The sequence below is a fragment of the Rattus rattus genome, chromosome 2, assembly GCF_011064425.1.
Source record: "Rattus rattus isolate New Zealand chromosome 2, Rrattus_CSIRO_v1, whole genome shotgun sequence".
Taxonomy (NCBI): Eukaryota; Metazoa; Chordata; class Mammalia; order Rodentia; family Muridae; genus Rattus; species Rattus rattus.
The window spans coordinates 136,208,500-136,227,725 of record NC_046155.1 but is presented as its reverse complement, the minus strand read 5'-3'; the positions used below and the strand labels follow the sequence as shown (position 1 = coordinate 136,227,725).

At 46.4% G+C, this 19,226-nt stretch overlaps 1 protein-coding gene across 2 annotated transcripts in view; it reads left to right on the top strand.

The window, feature by feature from the left end:
• Trpm1 (transient receptor potential cation channel subfamily M member 1) overlaps positions 1-19,226 on the top strand; it is a 114,620-nt gene that overhangs the window by 37,361 nt on the left and 58,033 nt on the right. For both annotated transcript variants that reach the window (XM_032895998.1, XM_032895997.1), the window contains exons 2-5: positions 12,532-12,611; positions 14,947-15,142; positions 17,052-17,265; positions 18,265-18,389. In XM_032895998.1, coding sequence (XP_032751889.1) covers positions 12,532-12,611; positions 14,947-15,142; positions 17,052-17,265; positions 18,265-18,389 — 615 coding nt within the window. The remainder of the gene's footprint in view (positions 1-12,531; positions 12,612-14,946; positions 15,143-17,051; positions 17,266-18,264; positions 18,390-19,226) is intronic.

The window sequence follows — 19,226 nt, the reverse complement described above, 5'->3', positions numbered from 1 at the left end:
GTTCTGGGGTGGCAGAGTGGGTGGGGTGACTGGAAGGCAAGCAAGATGGAATGGGTTCAGAGGTCCCTACTGCTCTTTCTGAGTTTGAAATCCTCTTTTGTTGGTCTGGGTGAGTATCACACTGTTGTGAGATCCGGCTGAAACTGGGAAACATGAGTTCTCCAATCTTATTCTTTTTGCTTCCCAAAGATTCACAGTCCATTTATGCACTGAAACCTCTTTTGAACTTGGGAATCGGCACTGATTTTGTTTCTACAAAATAGGCCCATGCAATCTCCACAGGCTGCCTTGAGTCTGAACGTTGCCTTGGGTTGTTTTGCTATTTAAGTTTCCATATTGGCCAATTACAATGATACAGGTCTGCAACTGCAGCTCCCAAAAGTGAAAGCAGTATAAACCACGAGTTCAAAGTCACCAAGGCTATGGAGCAAGTGTGAGGCCAGCCTGGCTGGCATGTCTCAAAATGAACAATAAAAAAGCACCTCGTTCAACCTCCCGGTGAGCAAGCAAAGATTTCTTCCCCTGCATTTATCACTATAGTTTGCTTTCTATTGCTGTAGTAAGGACCAATTACCAAAAACAATTAGGGGAGGAAAGGGTTTATTTGGCCTACACATCACTGATGGAAGCCAAAGCAGGAGCTATAGCAGAGCAGGAACCTGGAGGCAGAAATTGAAGCAGAGCCATGGAGGAATGCTGCTTACTGGCTTGCTCCGCATGGCTGTCTCAGTCTCCTTTCTTATACAATTTAGGACCACCTGCCCAAAGATGGGATGGCCCACAGTAGGCAGAGCTCTCCCATATTAATCCTTAAGAAACACAGTGTGTATAGGTCAATTTTATGGAGGCATTTCCTCAACTGAGGTTTTCTTTTCCTAGATATATCTAGTTTGTGTCAAGTTGACAAAAGCCAGCCAGCAAAATATATTCCTTGTCAATTTGACACACAATGCGTCACTGTCCCTATAAACCTTTCTTTCTTATTCATCCCTAAGATCTCACATTAATGATACTATAATATAAAACATTCCAACTTTTAAAAGTCCCACAATCTTTAGAAATTCAAACACTTTAAAAGTTCAGTTTCTACCCTGTCCCCCCAAACCAATACAAAGTTCAGTCTCTTTAAAACATTCAATGTCTCTTCCAAAGTTCAAAGCCTCTCTAAAATTACAAAGTCTCTCTAAAAGTCCAAAGTCTGTGGGATCTCATACAATAAAAAATAATAAGTTACATAATTTTATACTCCAAGAGGGAAGAATAGGGGCACAGTCATAATCAAATCAAACCAAAACCGACGTCCAATAGTAAAAAGTTCAGCACTTGACATCTGGGATGTACTCATCATCATCCTGTGGGCTCCAAAAGCCTTGACAGTGGCGCTTCTCCGGCTCTGCCCTCTGCCGCACACAACTTGTCTGGTGGGCATCCCTCCATGGCTGCTGCTGTCCTTGGTGTCATCTACGGTACCGGCATCTCCAAAACATTGGGATCTGTACTGTAATTGAATGGTGCCTTTACCAATAGCCTCTCCTGAGGGACTCTAACCTTGTGACATGGGGCCAGACCTCACTCTCTTCCCATGACCCCTTCATTATTGGAGCTTCAACTGCGACTGAGTCTGCACCTTCTCCAGTGGTTCCTCATGGTCTGTGATGGGGGCCAAGCCTCAGTCATTCCTCATAACCTGTTCTTGCTTTCAACACCAGTGCCACTTGGGAAATTCTCACACATTCCCAAGTTTGGCTGCCAACATGAGCTGCAGCTTTGTCCACTCTGGATCACAGCTTCTGTATGATTGCTCTGAGGAAATAGTCCCAGACTTATAATCTTTAATAATTCTGGCCTCTTCTTACCCATACTGGCTCTTCAGTGCCAGTTGCCCAGACACAAAATTCTTAGTTCAGAATATCGAATGGTCCCAAAAGAGTCTTTATTTAGCTCTAAAACCTTCTAAGCCAGAGTTCCATCCTCTGCACTTCTCTCAGCACTCTTAACTTCCAAGCTCCCAAGAACAGCCACTGAGCTCTAAATATTTCACAGCTTTTCTAGCCCAAAGTTCAAATGCCGCCATAATCTTCCAAAACCAGGGGACCAGGTCTGCCATAGGGATTCCCCATGACCTGGTACAAATCCCTACCTTAGTAAGGGCTCCTACTGCTCTGATAAAACACTATGAACAAAAGAAACTTGGGGAGGAAAGGGGTCCCAATCAATTCTATCGTGAAGGGTGGTTAGAGCAGGAACCTGGAGGTAAGAACTGAGGCAGAAGCCATGGGGATGTGCTCCTGATTGGTTTGCTCCACATGGCTTGCTTAGCCTGCTTTCTTTAATAACCCAGGGTTATTTCCCAGGGGCAGGACTGCCCACTGTGAGCTGAGCCCTCCCACATTAGTCATTAATCAAAACAGAACCCTCAAATTCGCTTACCTGGCAAAACCACAGAGGCATCTTCTCATGAAGATTCCTTCTTCCAGTGTAGGTCTAGTTTTGTGTCAAACTGACATAAACCAACCAGTGTACTGTCCCCATCCTGCTGCTGCTCCACACTACTGGCCTCTCTGACCTGTCCTCAACACATGAACTTGCAGTTCCTGGAGAATGAAAATGACCCCCAGCTAGGCAGTGTTCACTCAGTGTAGTATAACTCACACTGACCTGGCCTCCTCTCGGAGTAGGGCTTATTAAAATGCACATTCCTAGGCCCTGGCTCTCAGCGCAGCCCACAGATCCACACTGCCAAGTCTGCTTAATTTTCAGTTGTTGTAAAATTCACAAAATGTAAATTACTTTTCTTAACCTTCTTTTATTTTCTTATACTTTTTTTTTGGTTGTGATACAGAACAATGTACTTCCTTATGTATCATACACACATCTTGTTGTGTCTTGCTCAAAGCTATAGACATTTATTAAAGTTATTGGGGGGGTGACTGGAGAGAAGACTCAGATTGAGAGCACTGTCTGGTCTTCCAGAGGACCTGGGTTCAATTCCAAGCACCCACATGGCAGTTTATAACTGTCTATAATTCCAGTTTTGGGGGATTCAATATCCTCATATAGACATATGTGCAGGCAAAACACCAATGCAAGTGAAATAAAATTAATGTTATGTATTTATTCAATGCAATAATGTCCATAATAAAGGCAATTTCTTTTAAGTTTATCATGAACTTTGAATATTTACCCCATACCCTTTCTCCCTATTAGCTCCCAGTAGTCCCGTCCCTTATATATCTATATACACACTAAGGTGCATGAATAGCAAATGTGTTGTCTGTCTTTCCGACTCCGTCTCATTCCACCTATGGTGGCAGAGACTATACCCATACTTTGGAACAGCCAATTTCAATTATTTTCATCTTGCAGAGCTGAAACTCTGCCCTGTTAAATAACTCCACATTTCCCCTCCCTGCACCCTTGGCAACCACTATTGCAATCTCTGTGAGTGTGACAGCTGTAGGAACCTCATGCATATGGAGTCATATGGAATTTGTCCTTCTTATTTGTCCTGGCTTCATTCACTTAGCATAATGCCATCGGTCAGCCACCACGTCTGAATTTCTTTCTTTTTAAATGATGGATAATATTCTACTGTGTGAATGCCCACATCGTGTGCATCAATGTAACCACCGCTGGACATTGGATTGCTTCTTCCTCTTGGCTCTTTTTCAGAATGCTAATTCTGTGCTGAGTTTTGAAGAATCTCTCTGCCAGCGACGGCTCTCCCTTTCGTCATCCAGCCAGCAATGGGAGCTATTTCGGTTTCCTTACGTTGTCCCGATGATTATTCCCAGGAGTCCCACCCCCTGTGTAGGAAGGACATCTGCTGGGAAGTGTCTTTCCTCCTTTACCTGGATTCCCTTGGGTATTTCGTCACAGTGGTGGGAAGCTGAATTTGGCATGGCAACCAGTAACATTCCTTAGATATCAGTGATGCTGCCTACATGCCTAGGGTGTGATGGGAGCCCAGACTCAGAGCGTGCTGATGCTGGGGAGACTCGAGGTATGGGAATGTCCTCATCTTGACTGGGTGGCACAGGGGACAGACTTTTTCTTCCCTTTAATATAAACCATGTTTACTTTTAGAAATTAAAATTGCGATACAAACAATGAAGAACTTAGAGGGAAATTATGCACTGCCTGCTAACAAACGAGTGGATTTTCCCCTGGTAGTAATCAACAGCTCCTTTAAAGATAATGGTGTTTGGCAGCACTGTTCACAATGGTGGAAAAGTGGAAACCGTTCACACAGTCATGGTTCTGTGGCTGTTAGCACAGTTCTTGTGCTGTTTCTGCACCTGAAAAGGAATTCAGCGCTGACGTGGGCTGGGAAGTGGATGAACTTGAAAAACTTCACACTACAGGCGAGGAAGCAGGCATGGAGGACCACATAATTCTACTCCTCCATGATACCCATACACATGACAGGGGCATTAGTTGCTGCCAGTGGGGTGGCATAGGAAGTAGCACTAACAGGTATATGAGTGTTTCTAATATTATTATTACATCTTGTGTGTGCATGTGTGTGTATGTGTATGTGTGCACCTCTGTGTGTATGTACATGTGTTCTCATGAGTGTGTGTGCCTGTGTGTGTGTGTGTGTGTGTGTATACCACAGTGCAGGTGTAGAGGCAGAGGACAGTTTGTAGAAGCCTGCTCTCTCTCCTGCATGGATTTTGGAGACTGAATTCAGACCCCAAGGCTGGGTGGCAAGTACCTTACCTGCTGAAGCATCTTGTCAGCCCACATGACTACTTGATAGGAGTCATGAAGATGATTTGGATGTAAATGGTGCCAATGGTTATACAATCCCTGAAGTGGACCAAAAGCACTGAACTACAAGCTTTAAAGCAAATTTTAGGGCTTGTGGTTTATACCTCAATGTATTCATATTTTGAATACATTGTATATATGTATTTCACATATACACACACTGTATTTCACTTATTACCTTCTTTTTTTCCCTCCATCTCTTACTAATTCCCCTCTTTCCTCCGACTAGTCCCCCTTCCAGTCTCTCTGTGTGTAGCTCACTGAGTTTAACTGGGGTGGACTGTCTAGGTGTGGGTGGGAGGAGACTCACCATAGACAGACAACCTATCAGTCCACATTATTGAGGAAGATAGCTAGCCCTCCCCCTGGCTTAAAGATCACTCTTTTTCCTAGGGCTTCCCAATTAGAGGATGATTTCTAAATGTGCCCAGCAATGTCCCCTGGCAAGGACAGTGTAAGTCCTGTCACTGGGAGGGATGGGCTGGGACAACTCCTGACATTTCACATAAGCTGGCCCTATGCCTCTGGGGGGATTTTGAGGCCCAAGCACCAGAAATAAGGTCTTCATGCAGTTGTCTAGCTAAGCCTCCAAGGCACCATGACACTTGCGTCTGGCACCAGCTTTGAGCCCACAGACGAGGGGCAGCTTCTCCCTCATTTTTTGGGAGAAGCTTGGGAAGTGTTGTTAAGTGTTAGGAAGTGCTTCACCACAGGGACAGAGAGGCTGTGTCTAACTTGAGACACAGAGCCAGAAAGGCCTGTTGGCTCTAGGCCAGGGCCTCCCCTGAAGCAGAGGGCGGAGCAGGAAGGGATGACTGTGGGTTTTAATCCCCTGTGCACACAAAGTTCTTTGGCTGTGGAACCTGTCTGACTTTCTGCAATGGACAGTTTCCCTAGCAAGTTGTTGCTGCCCCAGGTACCCTCCTGGGGGTTCCATAGTGGGACCCCACAGTCACCTGCAGTGTGCAGGGACACCAGTCAGTCACCTTGCCTTCTGTGGGATATAAGGAGAAACCGGAATGTAGACCTCTTAAGTGCTAATGGCAGCTAGCTGAGCTTTGTATGTGAGAGTCCGGCTAAGCCCCTGTGTGGGACGAGCAGCCGTGGGTGAGAGTTTTGAGTTGTCTGCTCTAAATATACACATGAAGCGAGTGGTTTATCCTGGCTAAACTGGTCCACCAATCAGTCGTTTCACTGTGGACTTTGCTGTTAATTTTGGCCCAAAAAGCGGCCATTGCGTAAACAGACTCATGTAGCAGAAAGCCAGTGTTTATGCCTGGAAGCCACTTTTCCCATTTCTGCCAGAGTAGAGTCACACCCTGCCTTTAGAGTCCACCCAAGTCACCCTACTCCCTGCCCTAGGCGTCTCAAGAGTGTGCCTGCTTCCTCCTACCCTCCTTGTTGGGCCACCCTCCTTCAGGTATAGACATGAAGGTCAAGTGGTTGACATACCTTGTAACCTCTCATCCTCTAGAACGCCCACTTCTCAGCTCTTCTCATGGGCAAACTTCTCCAGGATCTGACACTGTCCCTACCTCCTCACCCCACCCTTTTACTATGAAGCTGCAATAAAACCCTAGAGAATAAAGATTCTTATCTTACACAGGACACCTTAGTCACATTCACAGATCATTCTACCAGAACGTAAATACCAGACCCCATTACTCATCAGCCCCCTCTTCCTCACACCCTCCCCTCTGCTTGCCCAGGACCCACGTGCTAGTACTCATGAGGAGAGAAGCCTGTATTCTGAGTGAAGCAAGGGTAAGAAAAACACTCCGTATCCCCCATCCTTTGCCAGATTAGGCATCTCGTCTCCCGCATCCGTTCCTGTTGGGGAATGGATAGATACCACAGTCAGGCTACAGCTTTAGGGAGAGCCCCTGCTCCAGGTGCTTGGTGGCCCACATGGAGACCGAGCTGTACATCTGCTACATTATGTGCCAGGCTCTTGCTCCAGCCTGGGCGTGTGTTCTTTGGTTGGTGGCTCAGTCTCTGAGAGCTCCCAGAAGTCCCCGTTAGTCGACTCTGTTGGTCCTCCTGTGGGGTGCCATCCCCTTCCGCTGGCCCAGCTTCTTTATCCACCTCGTGGGACTAGAACGGAAGTTCAGGGTGAGCAGGTCAGAGCAGGGCACTGGTGTCTTTCCCATGCTCTCCGTCGCCTTGAACAGGCTCTCACTGAACTGGAAGCTCGCAGTGTCACTTAGGCTGGCCGGCCGGGGAATGCTCAGGCTCCCCCTGTCCTTGCAGCACTGGACTTACAAACTCAGGGCCTTGCCCATCTCTTTACACGTGTGCTGGATTCAAACTTAGGCTACCCCTAGAGCCGTCTCCCCGACACTCTCTGCTCTTGTCTTTCTTACTGTGAGGGGCCTGAAAGCAACAGAAAGGGTAGAGTTAGGCACCGTTTTGATTTTGTTGTTGTTGCTTTTTGTTTATTTTATTATTTTATATGTACGGGTGTTTTGCCTGAATGTATGTCTGTACATCATGTCAGTGCCTGACGCCTGAATGGACCAGAAGAGGGCGAAGGGTCTCCTGGAACTAGAGTTAGAGATGACTGTGATGTTTGCTCGCTGAGCATCGAACCCCACGGGCCTCCAGAAGAAGAGCTGGTACTCTTAGCCATGGAGCCATCTCTCCAGCCCCTTGCTTTGTTTGTTCAGAACGGGTCTTGCTGTATAGCTCACACTCTCAACAATTCTCCTGCATCAGCCTCCTGAGTATTGTGTGAGCCACCACCTCCTTCAACTGTGAATGGTGAGCCAAGCAGAGGAGGGTGTCAATTTGGAGATCCGGAAACCATAGCTGCAGCAAAGGCTTCTGAATTGGGGTGAACAGAAATCAATTCAAAGTCAAACACAGGATGATTCCCACATGGCAGTGCTCACAGGTGTGGTGTATCTTGGTTCCACAGCGCCTGGGTCCTGAGCGCACTGCATAGGGCGGGGCAGGCATTGGGCCAGGCAGCTCTCCCTATGGCCACCTGAAACACAAAGACTTAGGCTGTGGTCTCTGAGGAATCCTGGTACTTGTGTTAACTGCAGTGCTCTTAAAAGAAAACCCACAGTGATTTAGCTATGGAGAGCAAAGATATTTAATATTTTCCTAGCCACCTCTCAGCCACCAAATTAGCATATCTTTGGACGTGCCAGTGTGCTGGATTTTAAAAACTGCTGCCTGATTTGTTGACATGAGTTTCATTTTAAAAAAGTTATCAAGTGAGTTTTGCCTTAGGATTGGGATAACATTTCCAACAACTTCTGAAATGGCCCTAAACATATTCTGTGCTGTGTGCTTTCGGGAGGCACCATATTCAATACTGACAATTATAAAATTAAAACACCAATCAGTTCTGAAAGCTGTGCGAGACAATTGGAATCATGCAGTGTCAAATAGTCAACAAGGACAGAATTCATTATGGAAAAATAAACAAGCACATTCATCCAATTAATGTGCAGGATTGCTTCACTTTCGATAAATAGTAAAATTCACAACATCAAAGAGTTATAATACAGTGTGTAATCAAATAGTTATTTTAAATACATTTCTTTGTATGATTTATCAATGACTGAGATACACACACACACACACACACACACACACACACACACACACACACCACACCACACACACACACACCTGAGGGCAGGAGAGGGGGCGTGGCCTATATGGTGGGACTACCGAGGACTGTCAAGGCAGGGCCTGGACAGGCACAATCCTGCCTTTTCAACCTCTGCTTGGCCTCAGACTGTCCTCACTTTCCACTGGCTAGACATCTTTGGAGGGTGTGGGTCAGTGACAAGCAGGATGTCTGTCCTCCAGGCTGTCTCAGTGTCCTGAGCAGACTCAGGGGGCTACACCTTTCTGGTGTTCACCAAATGGTTCTACTGCCCAACTTACCCTTTGTATCGATGGCTTGTGTTTTCAGATAGGTTCACTGCTACCCTTCATGTCTTTTATTGATAGAGGCTCGGCTGGTTTCCTGATTCCATCTGCTTTTATGAATTAGACACCCCCACTGGGAGAAACAGCTCCCCCAACTCCTGTGTACTTCCTTAATGTGCACATCTATACAGGTGTGGACTCGTGGCTGTACATTCAAGCTGAAGGTTGTAATTCTGTATTGTGATCCCTATTTTCACACTCAATCCCAGATAAAGCCAATGGGAGTCCTTCAAAGTGGTCTTCTATGTTCTTTTTGATGTAGTTGTAGGTTGGAAGCAAATATTTCCCTACTTTCTGAGAGAGATACAGGCTCCAGCCCTGACTTCAGTTGTTTCTAAAGGAACCCCAACTTGGAGAAGGCTAGAATTTAGAAACTATCATTTGAACACTGGGTATATCTTTTGTTATAGTTGTGTGACTGTTGTTGCTGTTAGGCCCTTTCAAGGGATGTGCATGCTGTGGACACACAAAGACTCAATTGTGTGCATGGTAGGCACATGAATTCACTGGTGCCTGGCTCCCAGGGTCATGGTTATATGACACCTCTGAGTGGAATGAGATGAATGAATTACTTCTAAGGAGCAGACTACGGGAAGGTAACAAGACGGGCCTCAGAGGTTACAGAGGCCTTGTGCTTACTCACTCTGATGAGTTCAGCCGCCATGTTGCAGGCCTGTGGAGAGCTCACATGGCAAGAGATGAAATGAGGGTCAAATCTCCTGAGTCAGAAAGTGGTTCTTCCTTAGACGACAGCACAGCCCCACTTACAGCTCGACTGAATCGCTTGGAAAAACCTGGAGTCAGAAGCACCAAACACATATACACCCACCTCCCGGATCCCACAGGCTGGGAGATGATAGCTACTTGTCTTAAGTCTCCAGGCCTTGGGGCAGTTTGTAATGTTAAGAATATATAAAATATTCATCACATCATATGGATGTATGCACGTGTGTCCCATGTTCATGCATGTGTATAGACAGATGACACACCTATTCTCAGATAACTTCACATATCACAAACTGTTACTTCGTGCTGATAATTTATTTTTGGGTCCAGTTCATTCAGCTCTTCCCCATTTCCAATATTTGTGCTGCTTTATCCAAGGTGAAAGTCCAGTTCTGATTATCCACAACTTGTGGATAAGCCATTTACTTATCCATTCACAGGAGACATAGAGCTGTCCCCCGAGCATTTCTTTGAAAAAGTTACATAACTGCAGGAGTTTAGGATTTGTTTGGGCAGTGTATTTTCTGGATTCTGTGGTGTACAGCCAAAGCACTGTGACCTTGTTTTCATAATCACACACGAGCATGCTCTGTGAGCTTCTCTGCGAGGTGAGAAATATCAGACAAAGGGAAGCACCCATCCCAGACAGTGCCGACTGTTGAGTTGGGCTCTAACAATCTGCTTGTGATGTCTGGGCTACAGGGAGCATCTATTCACTTCCCCATGTTTCAACCTCTGAGCGGATGCATTCTTGTCACAAAAGCACCAGCTTCCAAGGCCAACAGCACAGCACTCAAGGCCTGGCAGTTCCCAACCTTCCTAATGCTGCGATCCTTTAATACAGTTCCTCATGTTGTGGCGGCCCCCAGCCATAAAATTATTTTCGTTGCTACTTCATAACTGTAATTTACCAGTGTTATGAATCATAATGTAAATATTTTTAGAGATAGAGGTATGCCACAGAAGACAGAGGAGACCCTCAGGTTGAGGACCACTGTCAAGCAGTCATTAAACTACTTAACTACTTATGCATGGGACTTTAGCTCAGTGGTTGAGCAAGGCTTTGAAACTGGTTGATCTTCAGTGTGTGCATACACACACACACACACACACACACACACACACAGAGAGAGAGAGAGAGAGAGAGAGAGAGAGAAAGAGAGAGAGAGAGAGAGAGGCACATAGGGCAGTGATTTCTTTTATGTTGTGATAAAACATTCTGACCAAAAAGGACTTGAAGTGACCTTAGCCCTCGGTTGTCACTACAACTGTCCTGGGAGGTATTTTTTTTTCTTTTTTCTATTTTTCGGAGCTGGGGACCGAACCCAGGACCTTGCGCTAGGCAAGCGCTCTACCACTGAGCTAAATCCCCAGTCCCCTGGGAGGTAATTTTAAAGAGACAGGTAGTCCCTAGTTCAAAATCAATGCCACGTATGGGGAGGAGGACATCAGGCTTCACTGAGGCCTGTCCCTCTAGACACCAGACTCACACCTAGTCTCAGGTAACAGAGACTCTTATTCTCTCAAATAGATTCTCTAAGATAATGGTTCTCAACCGTCCTAATGCCGTGACCCTTTAATACAGCTCCTCATGTTGTGGTGACCATCAAATTATTTCATTGCTGCTTTACAACTGTGATTTTGCTACTGTTATGAATCACACAATCTGAATATCTGACCTGCAGGATATCTGATATGCAACTTCAAAGGGGTCAAGATCCATCCATAGGTTGAGATATGCTGCTGTAAGATTTTTACTTAGGATTCTCATGCAGAGCAAATATTTGCTAAGCCATGTAGAGATAATATATATATATGTATATATATACACATATATATATCACATTCCACATAATATAGCACACACATACCATACATCTATATATAATATATAACACACACACACACACACACAATCCACATATCTCCATTACCACACTCCAGAAACCACACTACACATACATATGCACACAGGCACTGGTCATGTATCAACAGGCACACACACTCATACATGATACTCAAGTTGTCCACATACATATAATGGCACAAATATAGCACACACACACACACACACACACACACACACACACACACACACTCTGAATGAAGCCCCATGGACAAAGAGCCGGTTAACTCTCCTCCAGCTAGCCTGGATGGCCTTTCCTAGAGCCCTCCCAGCACCCGCTCCCAGAGGGATCTACTGAGCCTCCACCTATAGTGCCCCACCAGGAGACAAGAGGGGCCCTGTGAGGCAGGGCAATAACTGCTCAGAGCCTCCTCCTCCATGTCAGGGTGTTCTGCCAAGTACAGTCTGACTTGAACAAAGGCTTCTGACTTGTCTACACTGGTGAAGCCACTACAGGAAGTTCTCTCAATCCTTGTGGCCTGGAGGCAGCCTGACGCTGCCCCTCCCCTCCTCCTTGTGTTTTCTCAAGCCATCACCTGCTATTTTAGAGGGCGAAGGACACTTTTCCCCTGCTCTCTTTCCTTGGAACGTCTCCACAACACCCAGCACAGAACTTTGTACAAGAATATCTTCAGCCACTGGATGCCTGTGAATTAAATTCGAGGCAAATGGGAACCATAAATACATGTTTCCAGGTCACCACTCTTGCAAAACACAGATTCTTAAACATATGCAACCCCTTCATTGAAATGACTGTTCAGTTATCACAGGCAAGGACAAGGCTATAGCTCGGCTGTGAAGACCTTGGGTGAAGCATAGATTTGATCCCCAGCATTGAAACACACACACACACACACTCACACACTCACTGTGGGCATAGAAAACCTCCTATTAATAGCATGTTATTTAAAAAAATTACATTGACTGACTGATTGATATATTAATATATTGATTGATTGATTGATTGATTGATTATGTTCAATCATGCATCATGGTTCATGGGCAGAGCAGAGGATAACTTGCAGGAGTCTGTTCTCTCCTTCTATGTGGGTTCCAGGGAGGTTGAACTCAGGTCATCAGGCATGGTGTTTACATCGTTACCTCCTGATCTTGCAAGCCCATGTGATTTCTTCCTCACACGGCCTATGGCATCTAATTTTCATTCCTTTCTCTCTCAGGGTCAGAAAGCATGGATAGAGAAGACGTTTTGCAAAAGGGAATGCATCTTCGTGATTCCTAGTACAAAAGACCCGAACAGGTAAGTCAGATGCTATCGTGGAGACGTGATCTGTGCCGGGGTTTGCCGAGCACATCTCGGCAACTGCTCTTCTCGCCTCTGTGGGGGAAGGGAAGGGAGGCAAGGGCATGCCAGACTCTGTCCCCACAGGAGCCATTTACAGAGTCACTTGGCGTATCTCTGTTAAAAAGCAAATGCCTTGGTAGAGAACTTTTCTTTGCAGGTTTCTTGTGAGCTCTCTCTTAGCCGGATGTGAGTAATATCTTTAGACAGTCTCAGGATATCCCCTAATTTACTTATACAGAAAGGAACCTGTATCCCTGTGAGAGATGTCAGTGGTTGAGTGAAATTACTATGGTCCCTGTTCACAAGATGGCCAGCACTTCTGCTAACCTATCTGAAACGCATGCTATAGGGTAAACAGGAAACCTTCCAAACACTCGAGCAATTCAGAGGATTTAGCTGAAACCTTTCCTCTGAGAGAAAAGGCTGAGGCTCAGCTGGAAGAGCTGGGGAGACTTACCCACAGGCCATGTGGGCAGGGTCACTGGTATAGGAGGGCACCGATGATGGGCATCACCTGCTTCAGATTTGCTTGGTGCCTGATCTCAGTGTCTCTCGTCTTCAAGCTCCCTGTCCCCTTCCCCGCCCCACATACCCTGCAAAAATCTCTCCTCACTTGAACCCCAGCCACTCAAAGGTGACTGGCTCTGTCCCTCCTCCTCCTCCTCCCTGCCATGGTGGACAAAGGTCTTTGAAATAATGAGAAACATCTTTCCTCCTCATTCCCCAAGTCACAGGAACAAAAGTCTGACTGACATTATCTCCCTGGATTTGGGCGACTTTGTTAAAGCAATTGAGAACCAAGTCCTAAAACTCACATGGACTTTTGTAAGAAGAAGGGAAGGAGGAGAGAAGGGGGGAGGGAACTGGTGGTAAATATTATTTTGAGGGTTTTACCTCACTTGAACCGCATAGTTTCCAAAATAAAAGACACAAATCTTTATATTTATAATAAACTTAAAAGCACTAGAGCTGGGTAGACATCAACCCTCCATGCTAGCTTGCCTACTTCCTTGTCAGTAACCCTGAGGTATCAGTTGCTGTGTTCTACCTGGGCCAGCCCCTATGGCCATCGCTCATGACCCACCTACTCCATGGCAACTTCCCCTTCCTTCCTCTTTTCCCCCTCCTTCTCCTTCCTGCCTCAGACACAAACCCAGGAACCTTTGCTCTGCCCCCTCACCTCAGCCCAGCCAAGGCTCTAGGCATCTTTAGTAACCAATCAGGGAAAATTTGGGGGGCAAGGTTCACACAACAAAAGGTGGTGTATGTAAGGATCTCCTTGCAACCAGATCTTGGAGGCCAGTATAACAGTACCAGACCAACTCTCTACATAGAGAAGGAGGGAGTGAGGGAGAGAGGGATGGATGGAGGGAGGAAGGAGAGAGGAAGGAGAGACAGGGAAGGGAATGAGGGGAAGGCAGAAGGGGAAAGAAGAAGAGAGAAGAAAAAAGGAAATGAAAGGAGAAAGAAAGAGGAGGGAGGAAGAAATGAAAGAAAGAGGATGAAAGGGGACAGGGGAGGAAAGAGAGAGGAAGTGAAAGCAAGTAACTGAATATCAGCTCCCATACCACTGGTGAAGCAACCAGAGAGCAGGGAGGAAGAACTCGCCACTTGTCCCAAGACATCACTCAGGGCAGCCGAAGCTTTGGTGGTTCAGGCATAAACTATGTGGCAGCCAACCATGACAGGGATAAAGTAGTCCCCGGACGTGCCTGGAAAGACCAAGGGACATGCTCAGGGGAGCGTAGAAAGAAGAGTGGGTCACAGGTTGACTGGGCAATGCAGAGATGCCAAAAATCAGGATTCCCAAAGTGACAGCCCAGGACAGGACAACCCAGCATTCACTGAGACTCCAGCAGAAAAAAAAAATGATTTCACTGAAACAAACAAGCAAACACAGAACCCAGAAGAACCATGCAGCAGTGTAGAATTCTGGAAGGCCACTGCTTGCCTGTTCCAAGGCTGTGACTGTACTTGGTACAAAATGTTCAGCAATGTTTGCAGGGCTCAGCTCCTATTAGTGTTCTTGAGACATTAGAGAGACAACCAGTCACCCAGTGAGAAAGAGCACCCATCTCAAGTGTTGCCAACAGACTGGTATATAAGTAGTGATGTTGCTCTTTGGTCAATAGGCACTTCATGGGACACTTCTGTCCCTGATTAAGCCAATGACTAAGATATTCTCCGGGCCCTCGTTGGTCCCAGCTTGTCCACTCTGGCTAATTTACACTCACTAGTTGGATGGGAGGGAGGAAATGCTGCCAAATGGCCTGCTTTGCTCTTCTTTCAGATGTTGCTGTGGTCAGCTCACTAACCAGCACATACCCCCGCTGCCGAGTGTGACTCCTAGCTCAACAGCAGAGGACACTAAGCAAGGGGACGCACAGTCCGGGAAATGGTCTGTCAGCAAACACACCCAGAGCTACCCAACAGACTCCTATGGGATTCTCGAATTCCAGGGTGGGGGCTACTCCAATAAAGCCATGGTAAGAGGGGTTATGGGGTGCTGTACACAGGAATTCGCCTTCACCGGGGCCTGGCTCCTGGCCCTTAGGATGCAGAGACCTGGGTCTTCCTCTGGCTTACAGCTAAACCTTCATAGGAACATTACTTCAAGTCCATGAGATGGATCTGTGCAGACAGATTTTACCCAGTCGTCAGAGACTGACATCATTGGAAAAGAGAACATGCAGCCTCTGAGAATCCACTCAAGCTCTAACCTAATGTACAAAGCATGCTCTAGCCCAATCTTGCACACATGCTCCTTTGCCCCATCGCCAGTGTCTTCATGTGCTCTGCATTGCTATGATAAATATTGTGACCAAAAGAAACGTAAGAAGAAAAAGGGTTTATTTCACCTTATGTTTCTAGGTAATATGATAAGTGACCATAAGGGAACTCAAGGCAGGAACCTGGAGGCAAGAACTGAAGCAGAGACCACAGAGGAGTGCTGCTTACTGGCGGGCTCCCCATCACTTGCTAAGCCTGCTTTCTTATACATCCCAGGATCACCTGCCTGGGGGTGGTACCCTCCATAGTGAACTGGGCCCTCCCATACCAACTATTAATCAAGAAACTCCCTACACACTTGCCTACAGGCCAGTCTGGTAGATAAAAAGCATTTTCTCAATTGAGATTCCCACTTCTCAGATGACCCTGGCTTGCGTCAAGTTGACAAACAAACAAACAAACAAACCAGCACACCAACTGGTGAGGAAGTTCTTTAAAGCAGTCTTAATAACCATGGGCTTGCCGTTCCCCTCAGTCCATGTGGAGTCTCTGCAAGCATTTTCCCCTGAAGTCAGCTTCCCTGTGTCTTCCATTCATAGCAAGAGGAGAGGAACAGTCTCTCACTTTGCTGTAGGTAGGACTGCTAGCTCCCTTTCTGGAGGACCCTAGAGAGAAGGAGGTGCCAGGGTGTAACCTGCTACTGATTCTCAATATTATTTTTGCAATTTCATTTCATTGGTCTAACAGTATGATTCAAATACGATTGTTATATTCTGAACACCACAATACAAGATTCTCTGGGATGGCTCCCTTTGTATTGGCACGGGCACACAAAGGCAGCACAGAGGGGCGGCCATGGCTTCTGGCCACTAATGTCTTTTTCACCTTGAGGGATAGAAGAGCTGGTAACCACTTTCCTCCTTACTCAGCGATAGCATTGCCCACCATTCTGGACCTTTGCTCTAGCGGAGCCAGTTTAGGATTGAGTCTCTCAAGGCTAAGTTTGCAAATCAAGTGCAAGACTCTCAGATGTCAGACAAAAGAAGAGACCATTTTTAATACAATTCTGTACCAACTCTTATGTGATGTCCTGCATTTAGTAAAGACACTATGCTAAACCATTTCAAACATTCATCTAAAATTCAAGTTTAGACAGGCACACTAGCCTGGTCACCTGATGCTACAACACTTTAGATGAGGTAATCTATAAATAGAACTGTACTGTACACAGTTCTCAATGCTAAGAAGCCCACAGTCAGGGTCCCAGTTGATCTCATTTCTCCCCCTGCTTAATAAATGTCGCCTTCTTGGTGTGTGCTCACATATAAGAGGAATGAGCAAACTCCTATGGGCCTCGGGAGCACCGTCTTGTATCTACTCCTCACCACTGCTGCACTGGGATAGAGTTTAAACGTGTGGCTGTCAGGATAACACAAACACTTGAATCATGGTACCGGTGTCCTGTATTTTCCTCTGCTAAATCTGCCCATCTTTCCCCAGATAACCTTTAGTCACTTGGCTGCAGATTAATGCAGAGGGCCTAAGACATGGAGAGCCTCGGGATACTGAGGGAGTTCTTGTTTGGACGTGTGGCATATCCCTGCTCCCCTCTGACAGACAAACGACACCAAGCGTGGGCACTGAGCACCACACACTCTTTTGCAGTACATCCGAGTCTCCTACGACACCAAGCCAGATTCTCTGCTCCATCTCATGGTGAAGGACTGGCAGCTGGAGCTCCCCAAGCTCTTGATATCTGTGCATGGAGGCCTCCAGAGCTTTGAGATGCAGCCCAAGCTGAAGCAGGTCTTTGGGAAAGGTCTGATCAAGGCTGCCATGACCACAGGGGCATGGATCTTCACCGGGGGAGTGAGCACTGGTAAGAGTGGTCCCGCTCTTGCTGAGTCTACGGAAATGGACTCACTGAGGTTGCCGAGGGCCTTCTAGTAAGAATGGCCAGAAGACTAGACATGTGGAAGCTGATCCCAACTGTAACAACAGTGAAAGCTTTACTCAACACGGTTCTATTGCTATTGTGATCGATTTGTTTAAATTGTACAAACATAAGTTTTTGTTAGGTGGTTTTCCATCACCATAACAGACCGCTGAGACAATCAGCTTATAAAGGGGAAAGGTTTACTCTGGCTCACCGTGTTAGAGGTTTTAGCCTATGGTCAGTTGGCCCATTGCTCTGGGCCTCTGGGTCAGTATCTCATGGTGAAAGTACATAATAGAGCAAGACAAAGAGAGATCACTAGAGTTGACAACTCTTCAAAGGCACTTCCCAGTGACCCACAGACCACATGATGGGTCCTTTTTCTTATAGTGTCCACCACCTTCCAATGATGCTCTGCTAGACACCAAGCATCTAACACGGGGGGAGCATTGGAGGTCCAAACCTCAGAGGGTGTAATAGCAAAGATAGTGAACCCCTGAGTCAGTCTATGCCATTCCCTGGGCATAGCCATGGTGAAGTGTCATTTCCCATGAGCCGATAGGCATTGTTTCCACTCATTATGGGAGAATGAACTGAACCATATATGAATTAAGGAACATCCCTGGTGGTCCGGGTCTTACTGATAGCAGAATGTAGCTAAGGACCACCAGTGAGACCAGTGACTTCCAGCTATGGGTCACAGAAATCCATGCCCGGCTGTTTTGGGCTCTGCTCTCTTTCCCTACTCTAGGAGTTAATGCAGGATCAGTGGTTATGATGAGCACAGACTTGTGGGATGTGCTCTCTTCACGAAGAGAACAGGTTCCATCCCTGATCCACGGGGATTATGGAGGTTCAGAGTAGGCACCCCTGAAGTTCATCAGTGGTGATGTGGTATGGTGTGGCACAGAAGGGCCTGAAACGTGGCATGTGGTGTCACAGGTGTCGTCAGCCATGTGGGGGATGCCTTGAAGGACCACTCCTCCAAGTCCAGAGGCCGGCTCTGTGCTATCGGAATCGCTCCCTGGGGCATGGTGGAGAACAAGGAAGACCTGGTTGGGAAAGATGTAAGTTTTCTCTGAAGGCATTGACAGTTTTTAAAAACTGAAGTCCGTAATTTGAGATTGCAGTAAATTGGTACATTGTTATAAGAAATACCAGAGAGCACCTTTCACTCATTCCTCTGGTGGAAGCTTCTTGCAAAATGATGGTATAATCGGGATTCTGACATTGATACCGTCAAGATACCTCATTAACCTAAGGAAGTCCCCTGTTGTCCTTAAATATCTATACCAATTTCCTTCCATCTCTCCTTCCTCCGTAACCCTGACAATTCCTACAGCGTGACACTTATTATTTTTACGATGTGGTATCACACAGTATGCGATCTCAGGAGGATGGGTTTTTCCCGTGTAATTCTTGGGACACTCAGATCGCTATGGCTTCCCTCTTGCTGCTCAATGGTGTTGTCACATGGATACACCACTGCAGGTTGTCTAACCACTATCTCTGGAGGAGTATCTAGGCTGTTTATAGCTGGTCTATTAAAAATAAAGTTGCTATAAAATTTGTGCTCAGGGGGCTGGAGAGACGGCTCAGTGAGTGGATAAAGTGCTTGCTGAACAACCATGAGGACTTGCGTCTGTACTCACAATCCTCACATACAAATCCAGGTGTGGTCGCAGGTGACTGTAATCTCAGGCCTGGAAATGAAGCAGCAGGTCCCAGGGGCTCATTGTCAGTCAGTCTAGCAAGCCAGTGAGCTTCACGTTTAGTGAGAGATCTTGTCTGAAAAATAACCTCTCATCTCTACTGGCATTTGTAGCCACCACACATGCACATGCAGAGGCAAACACACAGAGACACACACACACACACAGAGGTGTGCACACAGAGACACTAAT